This window comes from Amia ocellicauda, chromosome 9, assembly GCF_036373705.1.
Source record: "Amia ocellicauda isolate fAmiCal2 chromosome 9, fAmiCal2.hap1, whole genome shotgun sequence".
In the NCBI taxonomy this organism is placed as follows: domain Eukaryota; kingdom Metazoa; phylum Chordata; class Actinopteri; order Amiiformes; family Amiidae; genus Amia; species Amia ocellicauda.
The window spans coordinates 9,667,920-9,692,779 of record NC_089858.1 but is presented as its reverse complement, the minus strand read 5'-3'; the positions used below and the strand labels follow the sequence as shown (position 1 = coordinate 9,692,779).

General features: G+C 43.7%; 3 protein-coding genes across 5 annotated transcripts in view; 2 read left to right on the top strand and 1 right to left on the bottom strand.

The window, feature by feature from the left end:
• The first annotated feature begins 5,531 nt into the window (after window positions 1-5,531).
• LOC136758194 (ubiquitin carboxyl-terminal hydrolase 37-like) lies at window positions 5,532-11,198 on the top strand. The gene is made up of 10 exons (XM_066712463.1): window positions 5,532-6,667; window positions 7,037-7,132; window positions 7,250-7,381; window positions 7,761-7,884; window positions 8,341-8,510; window positions 8,988-9,087; window positions 9,367-9,446; window positions 9,760-9,924; window positions 10,423-10,607; window positions 11,059-11,198. Exons 1-10 carry the CDS (start codon window positions 5,532-5,534, stop codon window positions 11,196-11,198), a joined length of 2,328 nt encoding a protein of 775 aa, XP_066568560.1.
• Window positions 11,199-11,401: 203 nt separating this feature from the next.
• Window positions 11,402-12,251, top strand: LOC136758241 (ubiquitin carboxyl-terminal hydrolase 37-like). The gene is made up of 3 exons (XM_066712503.1): window positions 11,402-11,469; window positions 11,568-11,706; window positions 11,981-12,251. The coding sequence occupies exons 1-3, from the start codon at window positions 11,406-11,408 to the stop codon at window positions 12,069-12,071; spliced, it is 294 nt and encodes a 97-aa protein (XP_066568600.1). The 5' UTR covers window positions 11,402-11,405; the 3' UTR covers window positions 12,072-12,251.
• A 4,730-nt stretch (window positions 12,252-16,981) lies between these two features.
• LOC136758552 (neurogenic locus notch homolog protein 1) overlaps window positions 16,982-24,860 on the bottom strand; it is a 44,005-nt gene continuing 36,126 nt past the window's right edge. For all 3 annotated transcript variants that reach the window (XM_066713036.1, XM_066713034.1, XM_066713035.1), the window contains 7 exons: window positions 24,176-24,392; window positions 23,674-23,764; window positions 23,102-23,264; window positions 21,863-22,161; window positions 21,262-21,409; window positions 20,770-20,867; window positions 16,982-20,493 (listed from right to left, as the gene is read on the bottom strand). In XM_066713036.1, coding sequence (XP_066569133.1) covers window positions 19,060-20,493; window positions 20,770-20,867; window positions 21,262-21,409; window positions 21,863-22,161; window positions 23,102-23,264; window positions 23,674-23,764; window positions 24,176-24,392 — 2,450 coding nt within the window. In that variant the 3' untranslated portion in view covers window positions 16,982-19,059. The remainder of the gene's footprint in view (window positions 20,494-20,769; window positions 20,868-21,261; window positions 21,410-21,862; window positions 22,162-23,101; window positions 23,265-23,673; window positions 23,765-24,175; window positions 24,393-24,860) is intronic.

The window sequence follows — 24,860 nt, the reverse complement described above, 5'->3', positions numbered from 1 at the left end:
ATCTGTGGAGGGAGCTGAAGGTTCGAGTTGCCAAACGTCAGCCTCGAAACCTTAATGACTTGGAGAGGATCTGCAAAGAGGAGTGGGACAAAATCCCTCCTGAGATGTGTGCAAACCTGGTGGCCAACTACAAGAAACGTCTGACCTCTGTGATTGCCAACAAGGGTTTTGCCACCAAGTACTAAGTCGAAGGGGTCAAATACTTATTTCACTATTAACATGCAAATCAATTTATAACTTTTTTGAAATGCGTTTTTCTGGATTTTGTTGCAGACTGTTAAAATACACCTACCATTAAAATTATAGACTGATCATTTCTTTGTCAGTGGGCAAACGTACAAAATCAGCAGGGGATCAAATACTTTTTCCCTCACTGTATATATATATATATATATATATATATATATATATATATATATACACACAATTATACATCACATGAAATAGTTCTATACAAATCGTTTTTGAAAAATAGTTTAGGTAGAACAGATAGGATACCCCGTGTCTGCGTGGGTTTCCACCGTTTCCTCCCACCGTCCAAAGACATGCATGTTGGGTTAATTGGCTTCTGTAAACTGCCCTGTGGGTAGGTGTGTGTGTGTGCGTGCCAGGCCCGCCGTCAGGGGCCCAGGACCCCGGGCCCAGGGGTGCCCATGCAAAGGTCTATGGTTGACCCTTAAATGGGATCAAGTACAACAATTTACTTACTGACTTATATCACTGAAAATATAATGTATATGTATTTACACGATAAACACATGTATTGTTATCATTAAAACACATTTGAATTGTCATGTGATACCCCACCCCCCTGTTATTGTGAGAATGGTGCGGTCGCAGCACTCGTCCAGTCAGAGGTGCGGAACACGCTGTGCGCCGAGCGAAGTGCCTCAGCAAAGGCACAGATCAGGGGCTCAGGAAAGAGCAGCCAGGGACAGAGAGGAAAAGTAAACGAAAGAGCAGACAGGCAATGGCCACATTTCTTGACAAGCATGAAGCACCAGGTATGACAGGCGAGGCTGAACGAGGCGAAAGTGAGGAGGACTAGCAAATGCAACTCCAGCTCGCCGGCGTAACTTTAAGTAACGTTAGCACGTCCACTTCACTAGATAAGAAAAAAAAACCTGCCTCACTGCCCTTATCAGTAGGGATGGATCCCAAACCCCGGGATTAAACGGCCCCGGTGCTAAATCATTAAAGACAGTAGTATTTATTGATGAGCTCCGACGTTACGTCTCTTGAACGTGTCGGTGTGTTTGATAATGGCGCAGCCGCAGTCTGTCTGCTCTGTCGGGCTGAGCCAACAAACCAAATGTGGGACAAACAGTGTGTTTGTGTGGACATTGTGGGACACGTTCCCAATGCTGAGAAGTAGTCTACAATTTTGATATGATGTCTAGCTAACTTAAAAAAGAAACATCGCAATTTTCCCGGGCGCTGTAGGCAGCAAAGCCGGTGACAGCAGGTCCCCTGCAGTGGACAGCAGACACAGCCCTGATGACAGCCACTGGACGACATCATTGTATTGCCATTTTAGATCTGTTTCCAGCGAGATATTATTGAGTGTATATAGTGACTTCTCTGTTGTAAACATTCCTGTTGCTGCTGTAGAAACAACATTGTTTTAAAAAATAATATGTATTTTTAAAAGCAATTATTTAGTAATTGATAAAAAAACGACCCGATAAGGAGTATCGATAAGAGTAATAGTATTGATAAAATCCTAACGATACCCATCCCTACTTATAAGGCAATTATTTTGCAACCTGCTGGTATTACTAAAGCGTGCAATTAGCGAATTGAGTTTTCCATCCTATGGAAGTTCAGGTCAGAGTCAGAAAACAACATCAAGACATCTTGTCAGAAACTGGTGAGAAAATACTCAAAGGATCAGACAGATGCGCTGGAGAGTCAAGTGCGCCACATCAACAAATCTGCAGCGCAACTTGTAACACAGATCTGAGCCCATTGCAACTACTGAGAGAAACACTGCAGCTCCAGAGCATCTGTGCATACTCCTGCGCATCTTCTCACAGCACCGCAACATAAAACTAATGAAACAGTATTTGCGCTCCACGATGTGCCAGCAAAGGCTCAATGGACTTGCCATCCTCTCCATTGAGAGAAAACTGGTCCAAAGACTGGACTTCAAGGACACTATCAAAGACTTTGCTGCTAGAAAAGTCAGGCGACTTGCATTTTGGACCTAAACAGTGAGTGAGTAACACAAGGATGGGTGGTGGTGGTGGACGGTGCTGGACCGGGTGTGGTTCAGGGCAGTGCCGTGGGAAGTAGGGGTTGCTGTTTTTTTTTTTTTGCCAAAAATAAATCCATAAAATTAAAGTCATTAAGAGTAAGACAATGTTCTTTATTAGAATATTAGTTTTTCGTATCCATGTTGGCAATGAGCACTCAGCATAGTCAGAGTCTTAAATTATGGCCTGAACTTTATGAGTGATATTTGATGCACATTAGGTTTAATTGATCTTTGATGAAACATTATTTATTTGTGGGTTTTAATTGTGGTTTATTTTGTTGTATGTTTATAAGCACTACGTACTGCCATCCTCAGCTGCTGCCAGGCCTCTGACGCAGCGAGGTCATTCTTACGTCATCCAGCACGACATACTGGGCATTGCGTGCTGTGGCCCCAGTGACGACTGGGTGGATCCTAGTATGACAAACATTGAATCTGTTCTTATAGTGTGTGTTCGGACGATTGACACGTAGGGAGCAGTGAGAGACAGAGACACATACCGAGACAGACGTGAGCACGTTGAGATTGGATTAGACAATCAGCTACACACAGATAGCAGAGAGATTCCGAACAAATATAGTAAGTATCGCGAAATGCAATTCGGATGATAACTATTACTGCAGGGTTTGCAACTTTGGGACCCTAGGACGGGGGTGGGGTTTGGTTCCTGGGCGGGGATCGGATTCGTCATCATTCATATCCAGCAGACCGGGACGCTCTCAATATTGGGTGGGGGGGTGATGTAAATGAATATCCCAAACAACAACTAATTGTTAATATACAATGCAAAAATGTCAGCCCTTGTGCCAAATCAATTTTGAGATAAAAATAAACATTCTGCAAGCAGAGATCTTAACTCTTATTAACTACACCTACGGTAATGAGTTGTCATTGTCATTGCTCTGCTCACTCCTGATTGGTCATCTGTTTAATTAAAGGGACATTATTCATATTATATTATTATAGCCTATTGGTTAAACTGCGAGGAATATCCTGGCAGAAATAATGAAAGTCAGCTAAAAACACCAACTTTTACGAAGTCATACCAGACGCTGTAACCCGCCGCTGTTCCTTCTGGAAACACTATTAGAATAGACGTGTATATTAGATTTGGTGCCATTAAAATCAGTGGTTCTCAAAGCTGTCCTGGAGGACCACCTACACAGCAAAATCTGTAGAGTTGAAATCCCAGTGTTAATAATATAGTGTTAAGCCATCTTGAGAGTCAGTGTTAATACTGGGTGTCAAATTAAAGAGTGTTTATTTTACACTGTATTGGTGTAAAACCAAAGAATGTACCATACCCACAATGAATTGTGGTAGTTTCCTGAATAATTGTTGTTTTATGGTTTTATTTTTTTCTTAATAATTGTATAAATGTTAATTATTGTACATTAATTAGTGTTTGAGGGTAAAATGTATCTTTACCCACCGATGTATTTATATTTGTGTTGTCAGATTTTTCTACCCTAACTTTGAGTCAACCCCAAACCAGAATGTCTGGCTATTTATTGGTTTGTGGTGGTGCTTGTAAGCATTCGCTGTATTTGCCTGACCTGTTTGCGTGTTTGATTGGGTCTGGGTATTTATTTACTGAAAAGTAAATTGTAAACCAATATATATTTTGTCTCTCTCTAACAAAGGACTGGTAGATTTTAATACACAGTATCAATTATACACAGGCACACATTTCTGGTCATCCAGAGTGTATAGAAGCAAATCTTGTGGTAATGCTAGTTATCGTTTGATTGATAAAAGCAAAGTAAGCAGGGGTTTAACAATTTAACGGAGTAACAGAGTTAACACTGGTGAGAGTTGTGCAGTGTTACATAAAATAAAATAAACACTTATATGAGTTGCTTATTTAACTCCCTGAGAGCAGAACTTTGAACTCTGAGGCAGTGTAAAAATGCCAACTCTGTTGAAAGTGTTAATTATACTCTGGTGAGTGTGGATTATATAAACACTTTTTTAGACTTAATTTTAACACTGTTGGAGTTAATTCAACACTGGTGAATTTACTGTGTACTCTGCTGGTTTTTGTTCCAACCAAGCTCTCAGTTAATTAATTGTACCCTTAATTTAAGTAATGTGATTACATTTGACTCTTTATAATTGTGTAACTGATAAAAAGTTGGTTCCTTAATAAGATAATAATTTCCTTATACAAGTTTATACTTAACTTAAAACCCCTACTGTTAAATGTAATTAAAAGGGTCTGATTTATGAAATTATTAGTTCAATTAAGAGTTCAATTAAGAGCTCTGTTGGAACAGAAACCAGCAGGGTAGGTGGTCCTCCAAGACAGGTTTGAGAACCACTGCATTAAATGCTCTGTTTAAAATAAAATAAAATAAAAAACTAAAACTTAATCATGAAGATCAGAAATGTATTTTACTTCTGGGATAATATGGGTAGTTTCCTACTCAGACATGCAAACAGTGAAAGGGAAAACACAGAATAAATTGTCTGGATTGTCTAGATCAATGTTTTTAGGGCTCATTAATGTTCTGCCAGTGCAGATTATTAATATAACCATGTTATGAAATCTGCAGTGCTATGTACATCTTTAAAAAAGAAGTTGACCTGAAACACTTTTTTAAATTCATTTGATTATCCAGGGCGACTTAAAACATAAGTGCAATACAAAGTGCAAGAATACAGTTAAGTACAAGGCATCAAATATTACAAATTCAAAATTATATTAAACAGAGCAATTCAAAATAATACATTTTACAACTTCCAATTTACACAGGTAAGTAAAGTAAGTGAGGTCATACATCCAGTGTATCCAGTCATACATGCATAGAAATGATGCACTTTCAGCTATGTTAGACTTAAACAACCTATTCAGTCTCAGTGTCCTCTGTGTTTATATAATATATAATATTTAAACTTTAGGAGTTTCTAACAAGATGCTGTTTAATTATTTATTACATGCAACACCTAATCAAATAATTAAGGTCCTGGAATGAAGGTAAGAAGGCACAATGATTTGTATAGTCCTGGTACAGACTGCTTGAGTTCAGTCCCATTAATAGAAAACATATATCATTATTTTTCCCAATTGCCCCTCAGCTTATTAATTTACCAGCTCTTGGAGCCAATGACATTCCTCTAGTGGTGAAACACTTTCTGTTTCTGTTTCATGTCAACTGCTAAATTCTTAAATAATGTATTTACCCCTGACCCCACTTCATACATTTTAAGTGTCACTGCATCTAATCTCCTTTTCCTTTTGCCCAATCGGTGTAGCTGCAAGGGTCAAGTGAAGATGACATCTTGGTTGTTCCTGCATTTCGGATTGTCTGGAGGGCTGTTCCTCATGGGCTTGTGGTGGAGTAGGTCTTGCCAGAAGGAGCAGGATCGCCAGAAAGAGCAGGAGCGCCAGAGAGAACTGGAGCGCCAGAGAGAACTGGAGCGCCAGAGAAAACTGGAGCACCAGAAAAAGCAGGAGCACCAGAGAGAACTGGAGCGCCAGAGAGAACTGGATCGCCAGAGAGAACTGGAGCGCCAGAAAGAGCAGGAGCGCCAGAGAGAACTGGAGCGCCAGAAAGAGCAGGAGCGCCAGAGAGAACTGGAGCACCAGAAAGACCAGGAGCGCCAGAAAGAGCAGGAGCGCCAGAGAGAACTGGAGCGCCAGAAAGAGCAGGAGCGCCAGAGAGAACTGGAGCGCCAGAAAGAGCAGGAGCGCCAGAGAGAACTGGAGCGCCAGAAAGACCAGGAGCGCCAGAAAGAGCAGGAGCGCCAGAGAGAACTGGAGCGCCAGAGAGAACTGGAGCGCCAGAAAGACCAGGAGCGCCAGAGAGAACTGGAGCGCCAGATAGAGCAGGAGCGCCAGAGAGAACTGGAGCGCCAGAAAGAGCAGGAGCGCCAGAGAGAACTGGAGCGCCAGAAAGAGCAGGAGCGCCAGAGAAAACTGGAGCGCCAGAAAGAGCAGGAGCGCCAGAAAGAGCAGGAGCGCCAGAGAGAGCGGGAGCGCCAGGAGGAGCGGGAGCGACAGAGAGAGAAGGAGCGCCAGAAATTGCAAGAGCGCCAGAAAGAGCGGGAGCGGCAGAAAGAGCAGGCCCGCCAGAGAGAACTGGAGCACCAGAGAGAGCTGGAGCGCCAGAGAGAGCTGGAGCGCCAGAGAGAGCTGGAGCGCCAGAGAGAGCTGGAGCGCCAGGAGGAGCGGGAGCGCCAGAGAGAGCAGGAGCAGCAGAAATTGCAAGAGCGCCAGAAAGAGCGGGAGTGCCAGAAAAAACAGGCGCGCCAGAAAAAGCGGGCGCGCCAGAGAGAGCACGAAACCAGCCACAACCTGGGGGATGGTGCTGAGAAACACAGCCTCACTGCCACCTCCAGCAAAGGCAGCAAAGTGTATGTCTCCTTTGGATTGCTTACAGAGCGCCAGTCCTCCCCCTCACTGAGTAGGTGAGTGTGCTCTTCCTGAGAAGATGCTGTGTTTACACGCATTCTAACAAAGTTGGTATGAATAATTAGGAAGTCAGTAAAGAGAAATGAGCATATGTGGCAAGGGAGAGCAGATGTAATTGATCGTGATTTAGAGGGACTGTGAGTCTGTACACAGTGATGCCAACGAGAGTTTGTCACAGTGTGAGCCTTTAATAAAATATTGTATGTTGTCATATCACTTCATTTCATCTGTAAAAAGTGATGGTTTTCTCTGTTTCCTGCTGATTGGTTAAAAGTCCTCTCAGTGAGCTCTTGATAATCCCAGTGTCTCAGTGAGTCTTGATTTTGAACACATGTTGACAGCAGCTCCACACTGGTTTGTTTCAGGACCTCTGTGGAGGGACGCCCTCCACCTGTTCCCATCTCTGCAGCACTGCCAGTGGAGTCCTGCTCTGTGGTCCAGAGGCAGCACAGTCTCCTGGGGTGAGAGAGAGGCCTCCATATCTGATTAATTGAGCTATGTTCTCTCAGTTAGAGCAGTTTACATGCCAGCCTGTTCCCTCCCCCTCCCTTTGCTGAGCTCTGCTTCTCGTCCTGCAGGTTCCCAAACCTTGGGAAGACGTGCTACATGAACGCCACACTGCAGTGCCTGTTCGCTCTGCCCTCCTTCTGCAGGGACCTCCTCAGGCAAGAGAAATCATGGAGGAGGTCCCCCCCGACTCAGCTGCTCAGGTACTGAAGATCAGGGCCAGACAGGGACACAGAGACAGACACTGACAGGACAGTACCTACACACAGCCACAACGCCATGGAACTGCACTCACAAGACCACATGCACTGCTTTTCAGAGATGAATGTCTCTGTACCACCTGTTTTTTTGCAAAGAGGTCTTATTTATTTGTTGTACAAATGCTTCTCATCAATTGACCCTCTTTGTACTCCAGGCCTTCATGGTTCGGTAGTGGCTTTCTCAGGGTCATTGTCTCTGTAGGTTTGCTCTGAGTGCAGGGAACCAGGGCTCAGTGCTCTTATGAGGAACTGTGTCCACCTTGTCCTCTCTGTCCGGCTGTCACTGAGCTGTGCTCTGACTGCCTTGTCCTGTTCCTGTCAGGTGTCTTGCAGAGCTTCTGGCTGCGAAGGACACGGCCAGCCTGGGCCAGAAGAAGCAGCTGCTGAGGAGAGTGAAGACCGCTGTCTCCACCGCGGCACCCTGGTTCTATGGCGACAAACAGAACGTGAGAGAGCCGGGCCTGGCGCAATCACAGCTCACTCACACCTCTGTCACATCACACGGCCCTTTCACACAGCGACACGCCACACAGCCTGCGCTCCACAATGGGGTGGAGGGTCCAGAGGACACACATTGAGCCAATTGGAGGAGACAAATTACTCTTGCACTGACTAATTTGCTTTACTCATTTAAATCATGCAAACAAACCAAGCATGATCCTGCAGATTTTTTGCAGATACAAATATGAACCTGAAACTGTGAAGGTGGTTGACAATAACTGTGGAAGATGTGTGTGCCATCCCCAGTCCCATTCATTCTATATTAGAGTGCGAGGGAGACGCACGCTCCAGTGCCCAGTCCTTCTGCCCAGTGAGAGCTCAGCCTGCTCAGGCCTCCGTAAGGAGTCTCCTCAACGGGCCATGTGTCCGGCCCCCTCTGACCCCCAGATCTCTCCTTGCAGGACGCTCATGAGTTCCTGGGCCTTTGCCTGTCCCAGATGAAGGAGCAGGGTGAGCCGCTGAATGTGGCCCAGAGTGTGGGGCTCCTGCGTGGGGATGCTGTTGAGGGATACACCTGCCCCGTGGTGACCAACCTGGATTTTGAGATCCATCACAACCGCAGCTGTACAAGGTCAGTCACCCCACACATTTCAAAGGCCCTTGAAATCGATGTGCACGGTTACTGCCAAGAGCACCCTGTCTGTGCAGAAGCACAGAGTCAATCATTATTAAGTACTTCATATTCATATAGTGTGATTTCTGATTGGAGTCAGGGTCACGGGCCTGGGTATTCATTCAATATGCTGAAGAGACCACTGTAAATACAGAGCACAGTGAAGATATACAAACAACAGAAGAAGAATCAGAATGACTGGATTTTCTGGTGTCCCTATCATTGATGGCCTTGAGTTGGAGGAGTTGGAGTAAAGGACCACTAACTTAAAATAATTCTAAAATAATAATAACAAAAAAATAATAATAATTCTACAACGAAATACCCAAAGTGCGTCTAATCTCCTTCCAGTGTAACAGATCAATGTGTTTCACTCCTCACAGACTGTTTCATAACTGTGGTCCCTGTGTCTCCCCATCTGTGTCTCTCCTGCAGCTGTGGAGCTCAAGTCATCTCCAGAGAGGCCTGCACCTACCTGTCCCTGGACATCCTGCCTCAGAGATCCGTCCAGGACTGCCTAGACCTGTATTTCAAGGTCAGTCTCAGGGATGGCTGGTGCTGGAGGAGGCTGTATTGTTAATATATATATATTTTATGATACATACATTATATGGTGGCTGCTGATGGACATACACATAACCTAGGTCACTGGGTTTTTATTGACTTGGTTTGAACACAGGAACAGTAGACCGGCCCTGGGGTTGGGCAGTGGAGTGACACAGGGCAGTGGGACCTGTACAGGACAGAGGCTGAGGGTATGAAGAGAGCATTTCCTCGGTCAGCCAGTGATGAGTTTTCATTGTGTTTCTCCCAGGAGACTAAGATCGAGTGCAGCTGCCAGAACTGCCCAGGACAGAGGGCCCTGGTCACCCCTCAGTTCAGCACTCTGCCCAGGTATGTCCTGCTCACCTCCTCTGCCACTGCAAGAGTAAATTATTTTTTTTGTAAGTCGCCCTGGATAAGAGGGCGTCTGCTAATAAATAAATAATAATAATAAAAAATGCACAGCAATTGATTCAGCCTGTCAGCTTGGGCTGGTTGACCTCCTGATACAGTAGCACGCAAGCTAACCCACATGCAGATGGAGACGGATTGTAGACGGAGGTGCCGAGAAGATGAAGGAGAGGGGGACACTGTGAGAGTCTGCTCTGAACAGGCTGTATCTCCTCACTGCCACACTGACTGTCTCTCTTCTTGCCTCACGCAGAGTGCTAGTCCTGCAGATGAAGCGTTTCAGCTTTGAGGACCACAGCCACGTCCCCATCAAATTGCATGAGCGGGTGCAGATTCCCCTGGACCTGACCCTGCACCCTTACTGCAGGGAGGCTGTGCGGCCGCCCCGCGCTCTGGGCTGGACTGCAGAGCCCACCGTGTGAGTCCCTCGGCCCCCCTGACACCCTGACACCCTGACACCCTGACACACACACTGCTCCGCACTGGCTCTCCGCACTGTGTTGACTATTAGGTGTATTGCTGCCATGAAATGTGTGAAACAGAACTCTGCTCCGTCCATATTGGTTAATGTACATTTTCTCCCTCATAGATAGCTAAACAGATGAGCAATTCATACTGTACACACCATTGAGGGATTAGTGGTTAGAAATGGAGTAAGAGGTCAGAATTTCAGACACCAGGTCACTTAAACCAGGTCCCCGAATTAAATGAGTCTGAACCCCTAGTCACAGTACAGGATGGGAACTAAGGCCTCACCCCTTCTAGGTGTTTGAGAGCTGATAACAGTGCAGAGAGTTCAGATCAAATGAACAGCCCAAATAAAGGGCTCAGAGAGTCACTGAGATATCAATGATAACCAGAAGCCCCTGCTCTCTGACCGAGTCCTGATGCTCTGCTCTCTCTGCCCCCCCCACAGGCTGGTGGAGGGGCTGAGCGAAGACGAGCTGCTGGCGGCCGTGCTGCAGATGAGTCTGCGGGAGGGCTTGCCGTCTGCAGCCCCCTCAGCCCTGCGGGATGAAGAGCGACTCAGCAGCCCCGAGGCAGGACTGAGAGCGGGGCAGAGACACAGAGCCCCGCTCTCTGAGATGCTGCTCTCTGCAGGTACGTCCAGTGTGGAAACAGCGAGAGGGGAGTGACATACAGCCGCCCCTCATTAGACCAGCCGATCTGGGACAGGCCTGAAATAGGCAGCAGGAGCCCAGCAGTTCCCTGCACTGATGGGAACACCGAGTGCGGCCGGTCGGGCCTCAAGGGGAATTGATGTTGTTTAAATCACAGTCGTTTTTTAGAGAAGCAGCTTCATTAATCTAACAGTGAGATGTCTTCACCAGTCACACGGTCAATGGGCATTCAGGTGTCTCAATATTGTGGCAATGTTTCTTTGTGGTCTGATGACTAAGCCTTCAGTGATCCTTTCGTTTGCATTGTGATCTGTCTGTAGATCTAAGTGAGAGTGTATAGGCAGTCAGAGCTCCTGAAGGTCAATGAAAAAAGGAAATCAAGAGTTTACAGAACAAGCAGTGACTCTTTACTGTGGTGTTTGACCCCTCAGAGTCTGCCCCTGTGAAGCAGCAGCGCCCAGAGGAGCCCCAACAAAAGACAGGCAGGGTAGATCATCAGGTGAGCAGGGAGAGTGAGAGACAGGTGCACTGTGAGCCAGAGAGAAATGTCACAGACAGGGTCACTAGTTGAGAGAGGGTTTTGTTTGGAGAGGAGCGATTCATGGCGGTGTATCTGGGGCACAGAGAACGGAGTGCCACTGAGAACTGGGGAGGGAATCCCAGTGTCTGGAGACGAGAGGGGGCTCACGGGGAGATGGGGATCAGGGAGCCGGGGAGGCCATGCTGAAATGCAGCCCCACCCCTCTAATTCTGCTGTTTGTCTGTTTCTTAGAAGGACATGCCACCCAACCGCTACCGCCTGGTCAGCATGGTCAGCCACCTCGGGAGGAGCACGACCTCTGGTAAGACAGACACCCCCCCCACTGAATAACGCACACTGTCCATGACGCCATGTGATCCACGTGTTAGAAGCCTGATCTCAACTCTTCTCCTCTCACAGGTCATTATGTCAGTGATGCGTATAGCATTGCGCATCAGCGCTGGCTGGCATTTAATGACAACGAGGTGGTGGACACAGAGGAGAAGGCCGTGCTGGAGCAGGGAGAGAGGACTGGATACCTGCTCTTCTACATGCACAGGTAGAGCTGACCGACACCGTGTCCCTCCCTCCACAGAGACGCATCCGTATGGATTTGCTTGTGTGCCCTCGTTCATCTACATCCGGTTTGGTCACTAGACTGGCTGGAGAGACTCGTTCAGTTGCTGAGATAATCTGTGTGTTTTGATTTGACCGCAGTGATCGTTGCATTCATTGAGTCACTATTGAGTGTCACCCAGCCCTGACACTCTCTGTGTAAAGAATTCAGATCTCACTGCTGTGCCGTATCCTGACAGCCTGTTTGTGTCCTACAGTGATGCTGCAGAGGAGGTGTCCCAGTCCAGGGGGACGGATCAGGCTCATGGGAGGGGTGACCAGGCGAGGTGTGTGCTGACACCTCCCTGAGTCCCACAATGCAGTGCTGCTGCCTCCGGCCCTGGACGTGCCCCGGCCCAGGGCTGATGGAGACCCCCTGGCCCCAACCCCTCATCCTCCTGTGACCGTGTCCTGTATCAATTCAGTCCACTCCTCTGGCTACTTGCAATAAATGATAAGGTTGTAGAAAAATACTTTTAAACAGTTCAATAAAATACATTTTACTTTATGATGGTGTGGTTCTATTCACAATAATGTGTAATAATGCATAAGGCGTACACCTTACTTCAATATTAGTATTAACTAATAAAAATGTTGCTGAGCTAAGAAAAACTTTGAGGCTGTATTATAAAGGACAAAAGACCTGTGAAAACAAAAAAACGTAACAGTCTAATAAATCTGATATTGTTCTAGTCTAAGGTTAGATCTGTAGTGCTGACTACTTCATCAATGGCAATGTCATCAAGAGAAGGGTTAATGTGGTTGAAGTGACTCGCAACTGGAAATGTGCTGGTGTTAACTGTTAAATGCTTCAGGAACATTCGACAAAGCCACCATTGCGATGTCTTTTACTTTCTCTGATGGTTGCTGGTTGTATTTTTTGCAGGTAACAAAGTACACTATTCCTTTTCAATCTATGGTACATCACAGACTGCCATTTATTTTTCTATTTGTACTCTACAGTTTAATCCTTCTTGAAACATATACACAGTACATGATATGAGTTTGAATTCCCCACATGGGTAGTGATTTACAATGCTTAGAAAGTCAAAACAGTCCATTATTTGCAATGGGTTTTGAAGAGGCCTTTGAATGTTTGAACATTGCTACACAAGACCGCTTTTTCAATAGCTGGAACACCAAGTCTTGGTTATATAAAAGACCTACAACACAGTCCTACAGCCAAGTAAGATTCTTACTGAGTGAGTCTTGTATTAATGAATGAATGAAAATATTTTGATAGGAATATGGTACAATATAGTCTACCTACATTAATTATGAATAATTCTAATATACCTAGTAATGTAATATACCTAATAATGTCTGCATATATAAATCAAAACAAGCTGAATATTTGTATTTGTTAATTTTATAATGTTAATATATTTATACAAGCATAAGGAAATATGTATTGAAATGCTAATAAAAACTGTCTACCTTCAAGCACAATACATTTTTCTATGTATATTGTATTTCAAATAAGTGACAGCTATATACAGGATATTTTATACTGTATAATCAAATATTTTTAGTTCCCTTTATAAATTATTTTATGACAGTCAAACAGTCTGAATATAAAATAATATTATGTATAATTACATCAATAAAAAGTATATTCAACCCAGAGAAAGACACATTTTGAAGAGTTTAATTTGTGTTTAGCCAAGCCTTAGTATAGGGCACTGCAAAATATCATCTCTGGCAGCAGAGCATAGATTTCACTTTTTTTTTTGTTAGGCGAATATCATTATAGCAGATGGAAACTACTTACAGGGGGCTGATCCATACACACTCCATTACAGCAAATGTGGATATATATATATATATATATATATATATATATATGTATATAGTTATATATAAATCTGTTTTTAGAAATGCAATTTGTGAAAAATTGTTAATGTGACTGTGATAGGATGCAATAGATACTTTGTTTCACTGGAGGGCGACAAATGACAAAAATTGCAAAAGCTTTAAAACCATGGAGGGAAGTTGTGTTACCAGCAACAATTCATTTTGAAGCTACATCGAAACTGCAACCCATCCCGTCTTAATTATCACGTTATAAACCAAATTTACTGCATGATTTAACCCTTTCCCTATAGTTAAATAAAATAATATAAATCAAAGGAAACAGAAAAATATAGTGCAAAATGTTGCAAAACAAATCAAACTAGAATTTGAAGGATTTGACGATAGTTTGCATGTCACAGTACTTTTTACATATTTTTTGTTAGTATGCAGGTTATCAGTGGTAGTTTGTAATCGAAGTAGTAATAGTATAATTTAGGTTAGGAGTAGTATGCATCAGTCATATTATGTAGAAATAAGTAGGTGCAGTATAATAGGCATGCTCATGTTCATGATAGTATGTAAACTACTTTATTTTAATTATTGTAATTATTATTGATCATACAATGGAAAGAGACCCAAGGGTAATTAAGCTGGTTTTAAAAGAAGACCAAGGGCCAACATGGAGGCTGTGACACTTTCGTCCCCTACAAGAGTAAATTGTATGGAGGTGTACTGTGGTAAAAGTACAGTAAGGTGTTGTGTGATGCAGTACAATAAACACAAGGTCTAGTTTACCAAGGTAAAAAATAGGGTTAAATATGGCAAAGTGTAGTGTGATATACTTTGGTAAAAGAATGGGAATATATGGTACAGTGTAGTATGGTGCAGCATGGTAAAAGCACAGTAGTATGTGTAGTATGGTGGAGCGTGGTAAAACTCTCATACTACAAGCCCTGTAATAATCCACAATCTTGTTACACATTAATGTTGTTTCTATTAAAGAGCTGTTTATTGCACATAGGAAATTGAAAACATTAACTTCTGTAATATTTAATGACTTTATATTTAAAAAAATGTAAATGTACTAGTAATAACATTCAGCAGTTACACATCTACATTTCATAAAAGCGACGAATGTAACAGTGTTTAAAGAGGTGTTGCACGAATTGCATTTACCACGTTAACTGCAGTTTGTATGGTTACTCTCGGGTTCAGGCCTGCTCGTTTGGTGGTTCATTCCACTTTATCAGGAACATCTAGGGGACACCTGTAAGCATTTAGAATTACTGTACCTTGCAATTGGTAAAATTTGAGCCCACAGTAGGAGACTATTGTGAGAGACAAGGGTCGAGTTTCCCAAACCAGTGAGCTGTGTCACACTGGGGTGCCATTAGGCATGAACAGTTTCATTTTAACACAGAATTGAGCTAAAATACTTTACAAATGCTGTGTGAATAACCTAAATGTGACTAAAACATCCCCACCTCCATCCCTGATTAAAAGTGATCTCGGTCAAATTGTAGAATTCTGGATTTAGTTTGTTTATTGGGTGTTATTTTGTAAATATCCACATCTTACTGAGACGGCTAGAGCAATTAAATACCCTGATTCCAAAATAATATTTGTATAATTAATGCTGAAGTGTGATACTGCATTACAATACTGAAAGATCTTACACTATACACTTTTCACAGTCATGCGTTACAAAAAAAAAATAGACTCCTACTAGAATTATACTACACTGTACATCAGAACAAACGCAGGTTTTTCTACTACGTTGAATTTAGTCATTTATAATGTTGTTGGGTGCCCTGGAGGGTTGGGGTGCCACACAAAAATGGGAAGTGTTTTTAAGCGGTGTTTTAGGTGTGAGAATGGTTGGGAACACATTAGTGTTAAGTTTCATGATAGCAGTTAATATAAAAAGACCACGTGCATCAAAACCCTAACTCTGAACCTCTGCACATTCTGAATCTAATGTCATCTTAGTTTACACAGTTGAAATAACACTTAACAGGTTTATTGAAGTCCACATACACTCACCTAAAGGATTATTAGGAACACCATACTAATACTGTGTTTGACCCCCTTTCGCCTTCAGAACTGCCTTAATTCTACGTGGCATTGATTCAACAAGGTGCTGAAAGCATTCTTTAGAAATGTTGGCCCATATTGATAGGATAGCATCTTGCAGTTGATGGAGATTTGTGGGATGCACATCCAGGGCACGAAGCTCCCGTTCCACCACATCCCAAAGATGCTCTATTGGGTTGAGATCTGGTGACTGTGGGGGCCAGTTTAGTACAGTGAACTCATTGTCATGTTCAAGAAACCAATTTGAAATGATTCGACCTTTGTGACATGGTGCATTATCCTGCTGGAAGTAGCCATCAGAGGATGGGTACATGGTGGTCATAAAGGGATGGACATGGTCAGAAACAATGCTCAGGTAGGCCGTGGCATTTAAACGATGCCCAATTGGCACTAAGGGGCCTAAAGTGTGCCAAGAAAACATCCCCCACACCATTACACCACCACCACCAGCCTGCACAGTGGTAACAAGGCATGATGGATCCATGTTCTCATTCTGTTTACGCCAAATTCTGACTCCACCATCTGAATGTCTCAACAGAAATCGAGACTCATCAGACCAGGCAACATTTTTCCAGTCTTCAACTGTCCAATTTTGGTGAGCTTGTGCAAATTGTAGCCTCTTTTTCCTATTTGTAGTGGAGATGAGTGGTACCCGGTGGGGTCTTCTGCTGTTGTAGCCCATCCACCTCAAGGTTGTACGTGTTGTGGCTTCACAAATGCTTTGCTGCATACCTCGGTTGTAACGAGTGGTTATTTCAGTCAAAGTTGCTCTTCTATCAGCTTGAATCAGTCGGCCCATTCTCCTCTGACCTCTAGCATCAACAAGGCATTTTCGCCCACAGGACTGCCGCATACTGGATGTTTTTCCCTTTTCACACCATTCTTTGTAAACCCTAGAAATGGTTGTGCGTGAAAATCCCAGTAACTGAGCAGATTGTGAAATACTCAGACCGGCCCGTCTGGCACCAACAACCATGCCACGCTCAAAATTGCTTAAATCACCTTTCTTTCCCATTCAGACATTCAGTTTGGAGTTCAGGAGATTGTCTTGACCAGGACCACACCCCTAAATGCATTGAAGCAACTGCCATGTGATTGGTTGGTTAGATAATTGCATTAATGAGAAATTGAACAGGTGTTCCTAATAATCCTTTAGGTGAGTGTATACTGGGTAAATCAACTCCTAACCCTCATCCAACACAAATCCTTAATCTAATCTGTAGTAAACTTCATTCTATAACACAGTTTATTTCAACTCTTCAGAAGATCATCCTAAAACAAAATGTAGGCCTAAAATCAGTCTAAGAAAAAAAATAATACTTCAAACAAGGTTTTAATAAAATCTAGATGCTAAAAAGCATCTTTTATTGTATCAAGAAACAATTGTTTACAAATCAGTTAACAGAAAATACATTTTTTTTTGCAAACTACAACTTTGCAGGTAGGTAACTTTTTATTATGACAGACATTACATTTTTTTCCTTTGTAAACTATGGTCTAGTTTATAAAACATGACAGTAAGAACCGACACCAATCCGATGCCCTTTAGAAAGCATTAGAGATGTCACAACACCACACCAGACAGGGACACTACAGAAGTTCTCTCCTCGTTAAAAATGCCGAGTTCATACATCGTACCCTAATCCCGAAGGATACAGAGTGGATTATCTTGTATTACGGCCCAAGTCAATAAATAATGATTTATAAAGCCTCAATATTTCTGTTTTTTGTTTTCCTCTGTAGGGCCCTCAAGAGGATCCCATTTATTTCATACATATACATTTCCATATATTTTTTATATTTAACTCTAGCAAACATACATGTCTGTATGATTTTAGAACAAAAATCCCTCCACACATTGTGACATCTCTAAGTGACACGACATGCTTAAGTCGTAAGATTTCTGAAACAAAATCCTCCTTACATTAAAGACAAACACCTTATTTACACATTTCAAATATCTGCCACAGGCTTATTATTTCGAACACTTTACTACTGTCACTGAAACCTTCTGAAAATTGCATGAAGGAAGAGGAAAGAATAACCCCTCCTTCCTTCCACAACTAAAAGATTCTGGCCACATTACCGTTTCTGAAAGAAACGACATACGGGATTGGATGTAGGGAAACTAAGAACTGTGGAATCTTTGTGTAGATTCTCACAGCAAGTTTAATTAACCCCATCTTCTTTCTTTTTCACCACCCCACATAGACTGACAATTCAGTTCAATCTGGCTGGTAAACCGAGCAACTCGTTGGTGTGCCGTTGCTGTTGGTTCAGACAGAACGTGCTTTTGCTCTCTTACATTTGAGAGAAACCCCTGTAACGTACAATCACAAACGCAAAAGTTTTTCAAACTGCCTTGCACCTTTTTTGGGCAAAACAACATTTTCCTTTCTCCCCTATGCTCTCAGATTCAACCTGTGGAATTTGGCTTTACTACAGTTTGGACATAAATATAATTCTTCCATAGACTATAATTCCAAAAATAAATACGATAAGTATAATTTTAATTGGAGTTATTTTACGAATTGTAGTGGCAATTACCTGGAGGACAAGGACAGTCTTCCGGGATACAGATATCTTAAGACATATTTGAATTCCAATTAGTTTTTTTTGGTACATACAACACTGTTAAGCAGCACTGATGTATGCAAAGTTAGCTTATGGATCCTGGTAAGGTAAGACCCTTATTTAAACAAAAAATTGCAATGGTCCTGCATTAAAAAAATTGTGTTTTCAAAGAAAAAAAGAAAATAAAAAAATCTAATTTCTGTTAAGAGACAAATATACATCTACATAATACTGAAACTTTAAACAAAGATTCAAAAATGTGTTCTATAAAATGGTTCTAAAAGAAAAAACATTCATAAGCACTTTACAGATTATACAGTAGAATAATAATAAAAAAAAACTGGTGTACATTCAAATTAATAAAGTAACATTAAGACACCAATAAATACCCAGTGTTTACATTAATCACAGCTCTTTACTTATATGGCAGACAAAAGCATTTACATAAAATAAGCCAAGCTAGATTTTCTCTACAAAAGCTACATCCGTTTATTTTCCTCCTAAGATGTAACCGATGGTCTGATTCTTACACCCACAGGAATTTAACAGGCAACAATAAAAACATAAATAACAAGGCAGTGTTTCTTTGTTCCATGTAAAATAAACAGTACATAAATAAATACAAAAATGAATAGAACATAATTCTTTCCTCGTTAGTATAAAACCATATAAAAAGGATCCTTCAGTCAAAAGTTTTTTTTTTCCTAATATTTTTTTTGTATTATTATTATTATTTTTTTTCATTTATTTTTTTTTATTTTTTTTTAAAGAGTGCTTCTTGAATTCTTGCAAAACTCTTAATGGTCCACCCAGGCCAGCAATTTTCATTGCAACTCTACTTGAACTGGTCTGGAATATGTCCGATTTGAGACTGCATGCTTGTAGGAGGGCTGGAGATGCCTTCTGACCAATCAGACATGTTGGAATGTGGGGAAGAGCTAGACCATTGGTCAGGGGATCCTGGGGAGGGGGTCAGAAAGGGGTGATCGGGGACCTGTAGCTGGTGGTTAGGTGTGTTGTCCAAGGGGGCAGAGTAGCTGTGTTGTGAGGGAGGGGTGAGGAACTGGGTGCTGGGCATGGTTTGGCTGAGGGAGGTGGGAAGGATCTGCGTCTCCTGGGGCAGGATGGTATGGATGGGTATGGTGTTTCCAGATACCTGCTGCAGATCCGACTGGCTCAGGTCACTGCTAATGAAGTTCTGGCTGATGGGGTGACCACTGCTGGCAGTATTGGAGTTCTGATGCTGCAGTTGAATGCTTTGTTGCTGCTGCTGCTGCAATTGCTGCTGCAGGTTCTGCTGGTGCTGCATCTGCTGAATCTGCTGCGCCTGCATTAAATGCGACTGGGTGGTGAGTCGGGTGTTTTGCATGCCCTGGTAGCTCATCATCTGTGACAGAGTGGTGGTGGGGAGCCCATTGTGGAGAGAGGTCATCATGCTGTGCTGTAGAGATGGGCTGGCCTGGTGCATGCCACCTTGGCCTGCGTTCCTCATGGGGTTGAACTGGTTCTGGCCCATGGAGGCATGCATCCTGGAGAGCCAGTCACACTGGCTGTTCATACCAGCTCCTCCGCCCATGGCCAAGGTCATGCTGCCATTGCTCAACACGGAGCTGTTGGGGCTGGAGACGGGCAGGTGGGAGAGACGGGGCGGCACGGACTCAAACTGCATTCGGTTGGAGCCACTCATTGTCATGTCTTGCTTTCCTGCCATGCCCAAGTGATTGACACCAATGTGGGTGTCAGACATGCCCTGCAGATGGTTGAGAGGCATGGAAGGCGACTGCTGGAAGGGCGAAGTCATCATGGGTGGAGAAGCCACGTCGGACATGTACCCGTGAGGAGACTCCAGGGAATCAACTGGAGAAAGCACCGCTGAGCTATCCAGCAGGCTCCCCTTGCCGTCCTGGGACTTCTTCCTCCTGGCCTTGATGTCTTTGGCGTCTTTGCCATTGCAGCCGATACCCTTCGTGCTGGGCTTCCTGGGCTTCTTGCCTTGTACAGAGGGCTTCAGGTTGCCCAAGTAGCTGTTCGGGGAGCAGAGCGGAGGGGAGAGGGTGGCGCTGATCGGCCCGTTGTGCATGGGGGGGCTCCTCACCAGGTTGTACTCATCCAGCAGGCGTACGATGTCATGGTGCATACGCTCCTGGGCAATGTCCCGTGGCAGTCGGTCCATGTGGTCAGTGATCTCTCGGTTGGCAAAGTGATCCAGAAGGACTTTGGCGGTCTCGTAACTTCCTTCTCTAGCAGCAAGGAACAACGGGGTTTCCTCCTGGTGAACGAAAGAACACTCCACAGGTCAGTGCATCATCAGATAGGTCACAGAAATATACAAGTGTCAGGAGTCTTGTTTTAAACATGGATGCATGAGTTTTTCAGCTCTCTCAAATTGTGTAAAACCATATATGTATATATATATATTTTTTTTAAACTACTTGAAAATTCAGAGAAATAACAGCCTGGACATCAAGAACCATATCAATACAAAATAAAATGTCCCAGATCATTACATTGCCAATATTTGCAGTCAAATTGATCCTGCCCTTACCTTATTGTTTTGCATATCTTTGTTGGCACCGTTCTTGAGCAATACAACTGCAGCGTCCACGTTGTTCACCGCGGCCGCCCAGTGCAAAGCAGACTTGCCTGTAAACAAAATTGAGAGAGAAAATAAGACCAAAAAAAAAAAAAAAAAAATTACATTCAGCAACTCGGAACATCTCGGACTGCCAACGGTCAGGAAAGCAACATGACAACGGCAATTTAAACAACTTTAATAATGATTTTCCAAAATGCCTCGGAATGGTTTATGGCTAACAGTATTCAAGGTTAAAAAAAACTAAAAGCAGGGGGATTAAATGGAAGCCTGAACTGGTACAAGTCAAAATGCCATAAAGCTACCAGACCCCAGTGACTCAATGATAGGGGTTGATGACTCAAAGATAGTCATTTCAGTTAGGTTGTGCTCTGTAGCAGAGACCTAATTTCTTTAAAAAGCACAGCTTCTTCTAATAAACCTATCCAGGGCTTTCCAGCTTACCGAAGTCGTCGATGGCATTGACGTCCGCATGGCAGTTGATGAGCTCCTCAACCATGCCCTCCACGGCCAGGCGTGCTGCCAGGATCAGAGGAGTGGTGCCATCATGCATGCGGGCATCCAAGTCAGTCGCTCTATTCCGGATCAGGATCTGAAAAAGAACCGAGTGACTCATTAGGGTCCGATATGATCGAAAGGCAGATAATGCAAGGAGAGGGGAAGCTACACCCAGCCAAGTAGCCTGATATATTGTCCACAAACCACATGATGCATAATTTGGGTGCATCTGTAAAGCAACATGCCAAAGAAAAAACTAAATGCTTGTACATAATTAATACTCCTCACTTATGTGTAGAACACCTGATATATTATAAAGGTTTGTATTTTAACACTCTACAGAACCCTACACAGGCCATAGGAATTTTAAAACCCTCTCTCAGTTAATTTACCATTTTCAAAATTGGCATTTTACTATAAGAATCCGTTCATTTACCTCTCCCCTTTAAAATGAATAATCCGATAATGGAGATAATTTCCAACAAGGGGAGGAACTCCCTTCACTTCCATTCACTGTTTCTGAGCATTTTCCAAGCTGGAAAAGTACCTGGAAGACTCCTTGGGCGTCTGCGGCCACAGCGGCATGAAGGGGCGTTCTGCCCATGTTGTCCTGGATGTTGGCGTCCGCGCTGGCCTCCAGTAGGCGCTTGGCAGCATCAGAGCGGGCATATCGGGCAGCTAAGTGCAGGGCAGTCTCTCCAGTGCGGTCTGTCTGATTGTGTAGGTTGGCACCCTGGTAGATGAAATCGGAGATGACGTTTGCAGAGGCATCCTCTTCCTCCTCGCTGTTGCCTGTTTCCAGGCCTCCCCCACTACATGAGGCGATCATCAGGGGAGTGAAGCCATCTGCAAGAGAAAAGGCCACAGACATCAGCACCTCCTGTCCCTACACCCCTAGCAATGGCCCAACAGATAGCCTTACATTTTCTGAAAAGTGCTCAATTGGCCCAGAACAAAAAAACAAAAAACTTGTTTGCGTGCTTAAAAATCTAAGTGGGGAAATCAGTTCAAAAGGCAATTTAAGCTAGCCAAATCCAGGTTTTAAAAAATCTAAAAAATATTGTCTTTGAAAAGAAGCTCAGCCTGCTGAGGCAGAGAGGTCTCATTCTTCAAAAGAAATGGCCCATTTTGGGATCTACTCATCTTGATTCCTCTGATAGGAGTTCATTGATTTGCCCCAAAAGTAATGCACATACTTTAAGAAATCAAAATAAAAATGTACTTCACAAAAGGCGGCATTGAAATGTATACAAGTATTGTCTTTTATTAAGAAAAGGTAAGAAAAATAAAGATCTGTTGGAGGGCAAATTATTAACCCGAGTACAAATAAGAGTTCTCCCGAGTGGCTTCAGCCTTCAGTTTTCTGCTTTGAACTGCAGAGCGTTGCCCCAAGGGCTGCTGGGCCTTAACTACTCCTACACATTGAAGATGCTCCCCAGCCACATTAAAGGCATGCTCTACAGTATCCCATACAGTTGTCAGCATTGCTGACAGAGTAGCTGCTCCTTCAGGGAAGACTGCTGAGGAAAGCTAATGTAACCTTCACAATTGTATTTTGTAAACTGTTTTGTGAAGGTCTGTTGATTCAAATGTTCGGAACTTGCCAAGGAAATGCATAATACTCTGTGCGACCGACTGATTGGAGACTGAGGTTTTAAAACGGCAAGTAAGGAGAAAATAGAAGAGGCTGTGCTCTGCATTACAAGAATCAGGGTCTTAACTACCAAAGAAAGGCGATGTGCAACTTTTTTTGTCACAAGGGCAATTTTGAGGAAAAGTCCCGTACCTGGGCCACGAACGTTGACGTCCATACAGTCGCTGTCGATCTCTCCCTGGGGGGGCGTGGGGGCCATGGAGGGGATGCGGAGGTCGGCAGCGTCCAAGTGCTGCTGTGTCCACTGCCGGTGGTCAGTCTGATCGTCCAGATCCAACATAGCCTGCTCTTCAAACTGCCGGGGAGAGAAACTTTGCTGTCAGATACCGCACTCCCAGCCATCAATAGACTCCAATTAAGTCTATTATTGACCCCAGTCTATTAAAGACCACTGAAGTGTCCCCTACCAATAAAAGACTAAAGATAAAATTCTTTACAGTAAGTTTTATACAGTTCACCAGATCAGTTCCTGTTGGTTATTTACTAGTATACCAAAAGCAAATTCTTGATCATCAGGCAGCTTTATGCCTTTAAAATGTATTAAATTACTATTCCAAACTGTTTTCCTCAGTCCTATGTACTGTTCAGCCCTGCTCTGGTTATGGGGTTGGTAACATAGTGTACAATCATTCCCACACAAGTCTAATTTTCTGTTGCACCTGTAAGTACATTTTTTCAGACCGTGATAAAAGTGCTCATCTTACCCTGAATCGTTTGGTGTCTGAAGGTTCCTCGTCCTCCCACTCGTTCTGATTATCATCCATCAGGGACATGTCAGAGGAGTTTTTCAGAGGCCTGTTTCCATAGAAAGCAAATATGAAAAGGATTTAGTTTGATGCACCGTGCTGACAGATGTAGATTAATACAGGGAGGCAAGTTAAGGGAAAAAAATACTCCAACTACCGTGCTTGGGTACCGTTTCATCAAGCAGTCCCAACAGCTACCATAATCAAATACATCTTAACACCCCCCTCCCTCCCCCACCTACTTACGCTACTAAAAACTAGCTCACCCCTGGAACCCCACCCCACCCCCATCTCTACACTGTACAACAACACCTCCTCATTAAAAGACTGACAATTGCATCCCAAAATAAGCATCCCCTTAGATGGGGGGGGGATATGGGGGAAGAAAGAGAGCGAGAGAGAGAGAGAGAGAGAGAGAGAGAGAGAGAGAAAAAGTGTGAGCGCGTGGATGATCACTTACTTTAATCCCACCGAGTCCTCCCCGACCGGCTCCCTCCGCTTCTTTTTGTTGGGCTCGTTGACTTTGAAGCCCTCTGGGAACCACAGCTGGCCGTGCTCCCGGCGCCGCTTTCGAGAGACCACCACCCCCACCCCGATAAATGCCATGCACGCCAACCCGGCCAGCACCACATATATGGGGTACAGCTTTGTTTGTGGCTGGGCCTGGGTATTCTCGCCTGCAGAAGGAGAGAGACGCATTTTGTCAGTCAACAACCAGGAGCCCCAGCCCAGGCATCACCCTCAGACACAGGCAAGCCGACAGAGAGACAGACAGAGAGAGAGTGCGAGAGAGAGAGAGAGAGAGAGAGAGAGAGAGAGAGAGAGAGAGCGCGCGAGGAAGACGAACCCACAGCCTGGCCCGAGAATTCTATTTGTATACAGAAACCAGGCGAGCAAGCGAGATAATTTGTAAAACAAGGTCGTTTCATTCGCTAATAATCAGAATTGCTAACCACTTCTCAAAGAAAAAGGAAAAAAAAAAAACCTCCTTTCCCCTCTCAGCCCAGTGTACCAGGAGACAACTTTACCATTTCTTCTTTAAGGAAGGGGGGGGTGAAAGAAGAAGAAAAAAAAAAAGGGATTAATGAACTTCAAATTACTGCACGCGCTTTAAGCTGTAAAGACGGCGGATTTATTAGGATTTT

What these genes read in the sequence shown, in the direction of transcription:
- LOC136758194 (XM_066712463.1), top strand. Translation starts at nt 5,532, where the DNA reads ATGACATCTTGGTTGTTCCTGCATTTCGGATTGTCTGGAGGGCTGTTC. An exon ending in CAGTTCAGCACTCTGCCCAG is followed by an intron (nt 9,447 to 9,759) that starts GTATGTCCTGCT and finishes TGCCTCACGCAG; the next exon opens with AGTGCTAGTCCTGCAGATGA. An exon ending in TGAGATGCTGCTCTCTGCAG is followed by an intron (nt 10,608 to 11,058) that starts GTACGTCCAGTG and finishes TTGACCCCTCAG; the next exon opens with AGTCTGCCCCTGTGAAGCAG.
- LOC136758241 (XM_066712503.1), top strand. Translation starts at nt 11,406, where the DNA reads ATGCCACCCAACCGCTACCGCCTGGTCAGCATGGTCAGCCACCTCGGG. An exon ending in CGGGAGGAGCACGACCTCTG is followed by an intron (nt 11,470 to 11,567) that starts GTAAGACAGACA and finishes CTCCTCTCACAG; the next exon opens with GTCATTATGTCAGTGATGCG. An exon ending in CTGCTCTTCTACATGCACAG is followed by an intron (nt 11,707 to 11,980) that starts GTAGAGCTGACC and finishes TGTGTCCTACAG; the next exon opens with TGATGCTGCAGAGGAGGTGT.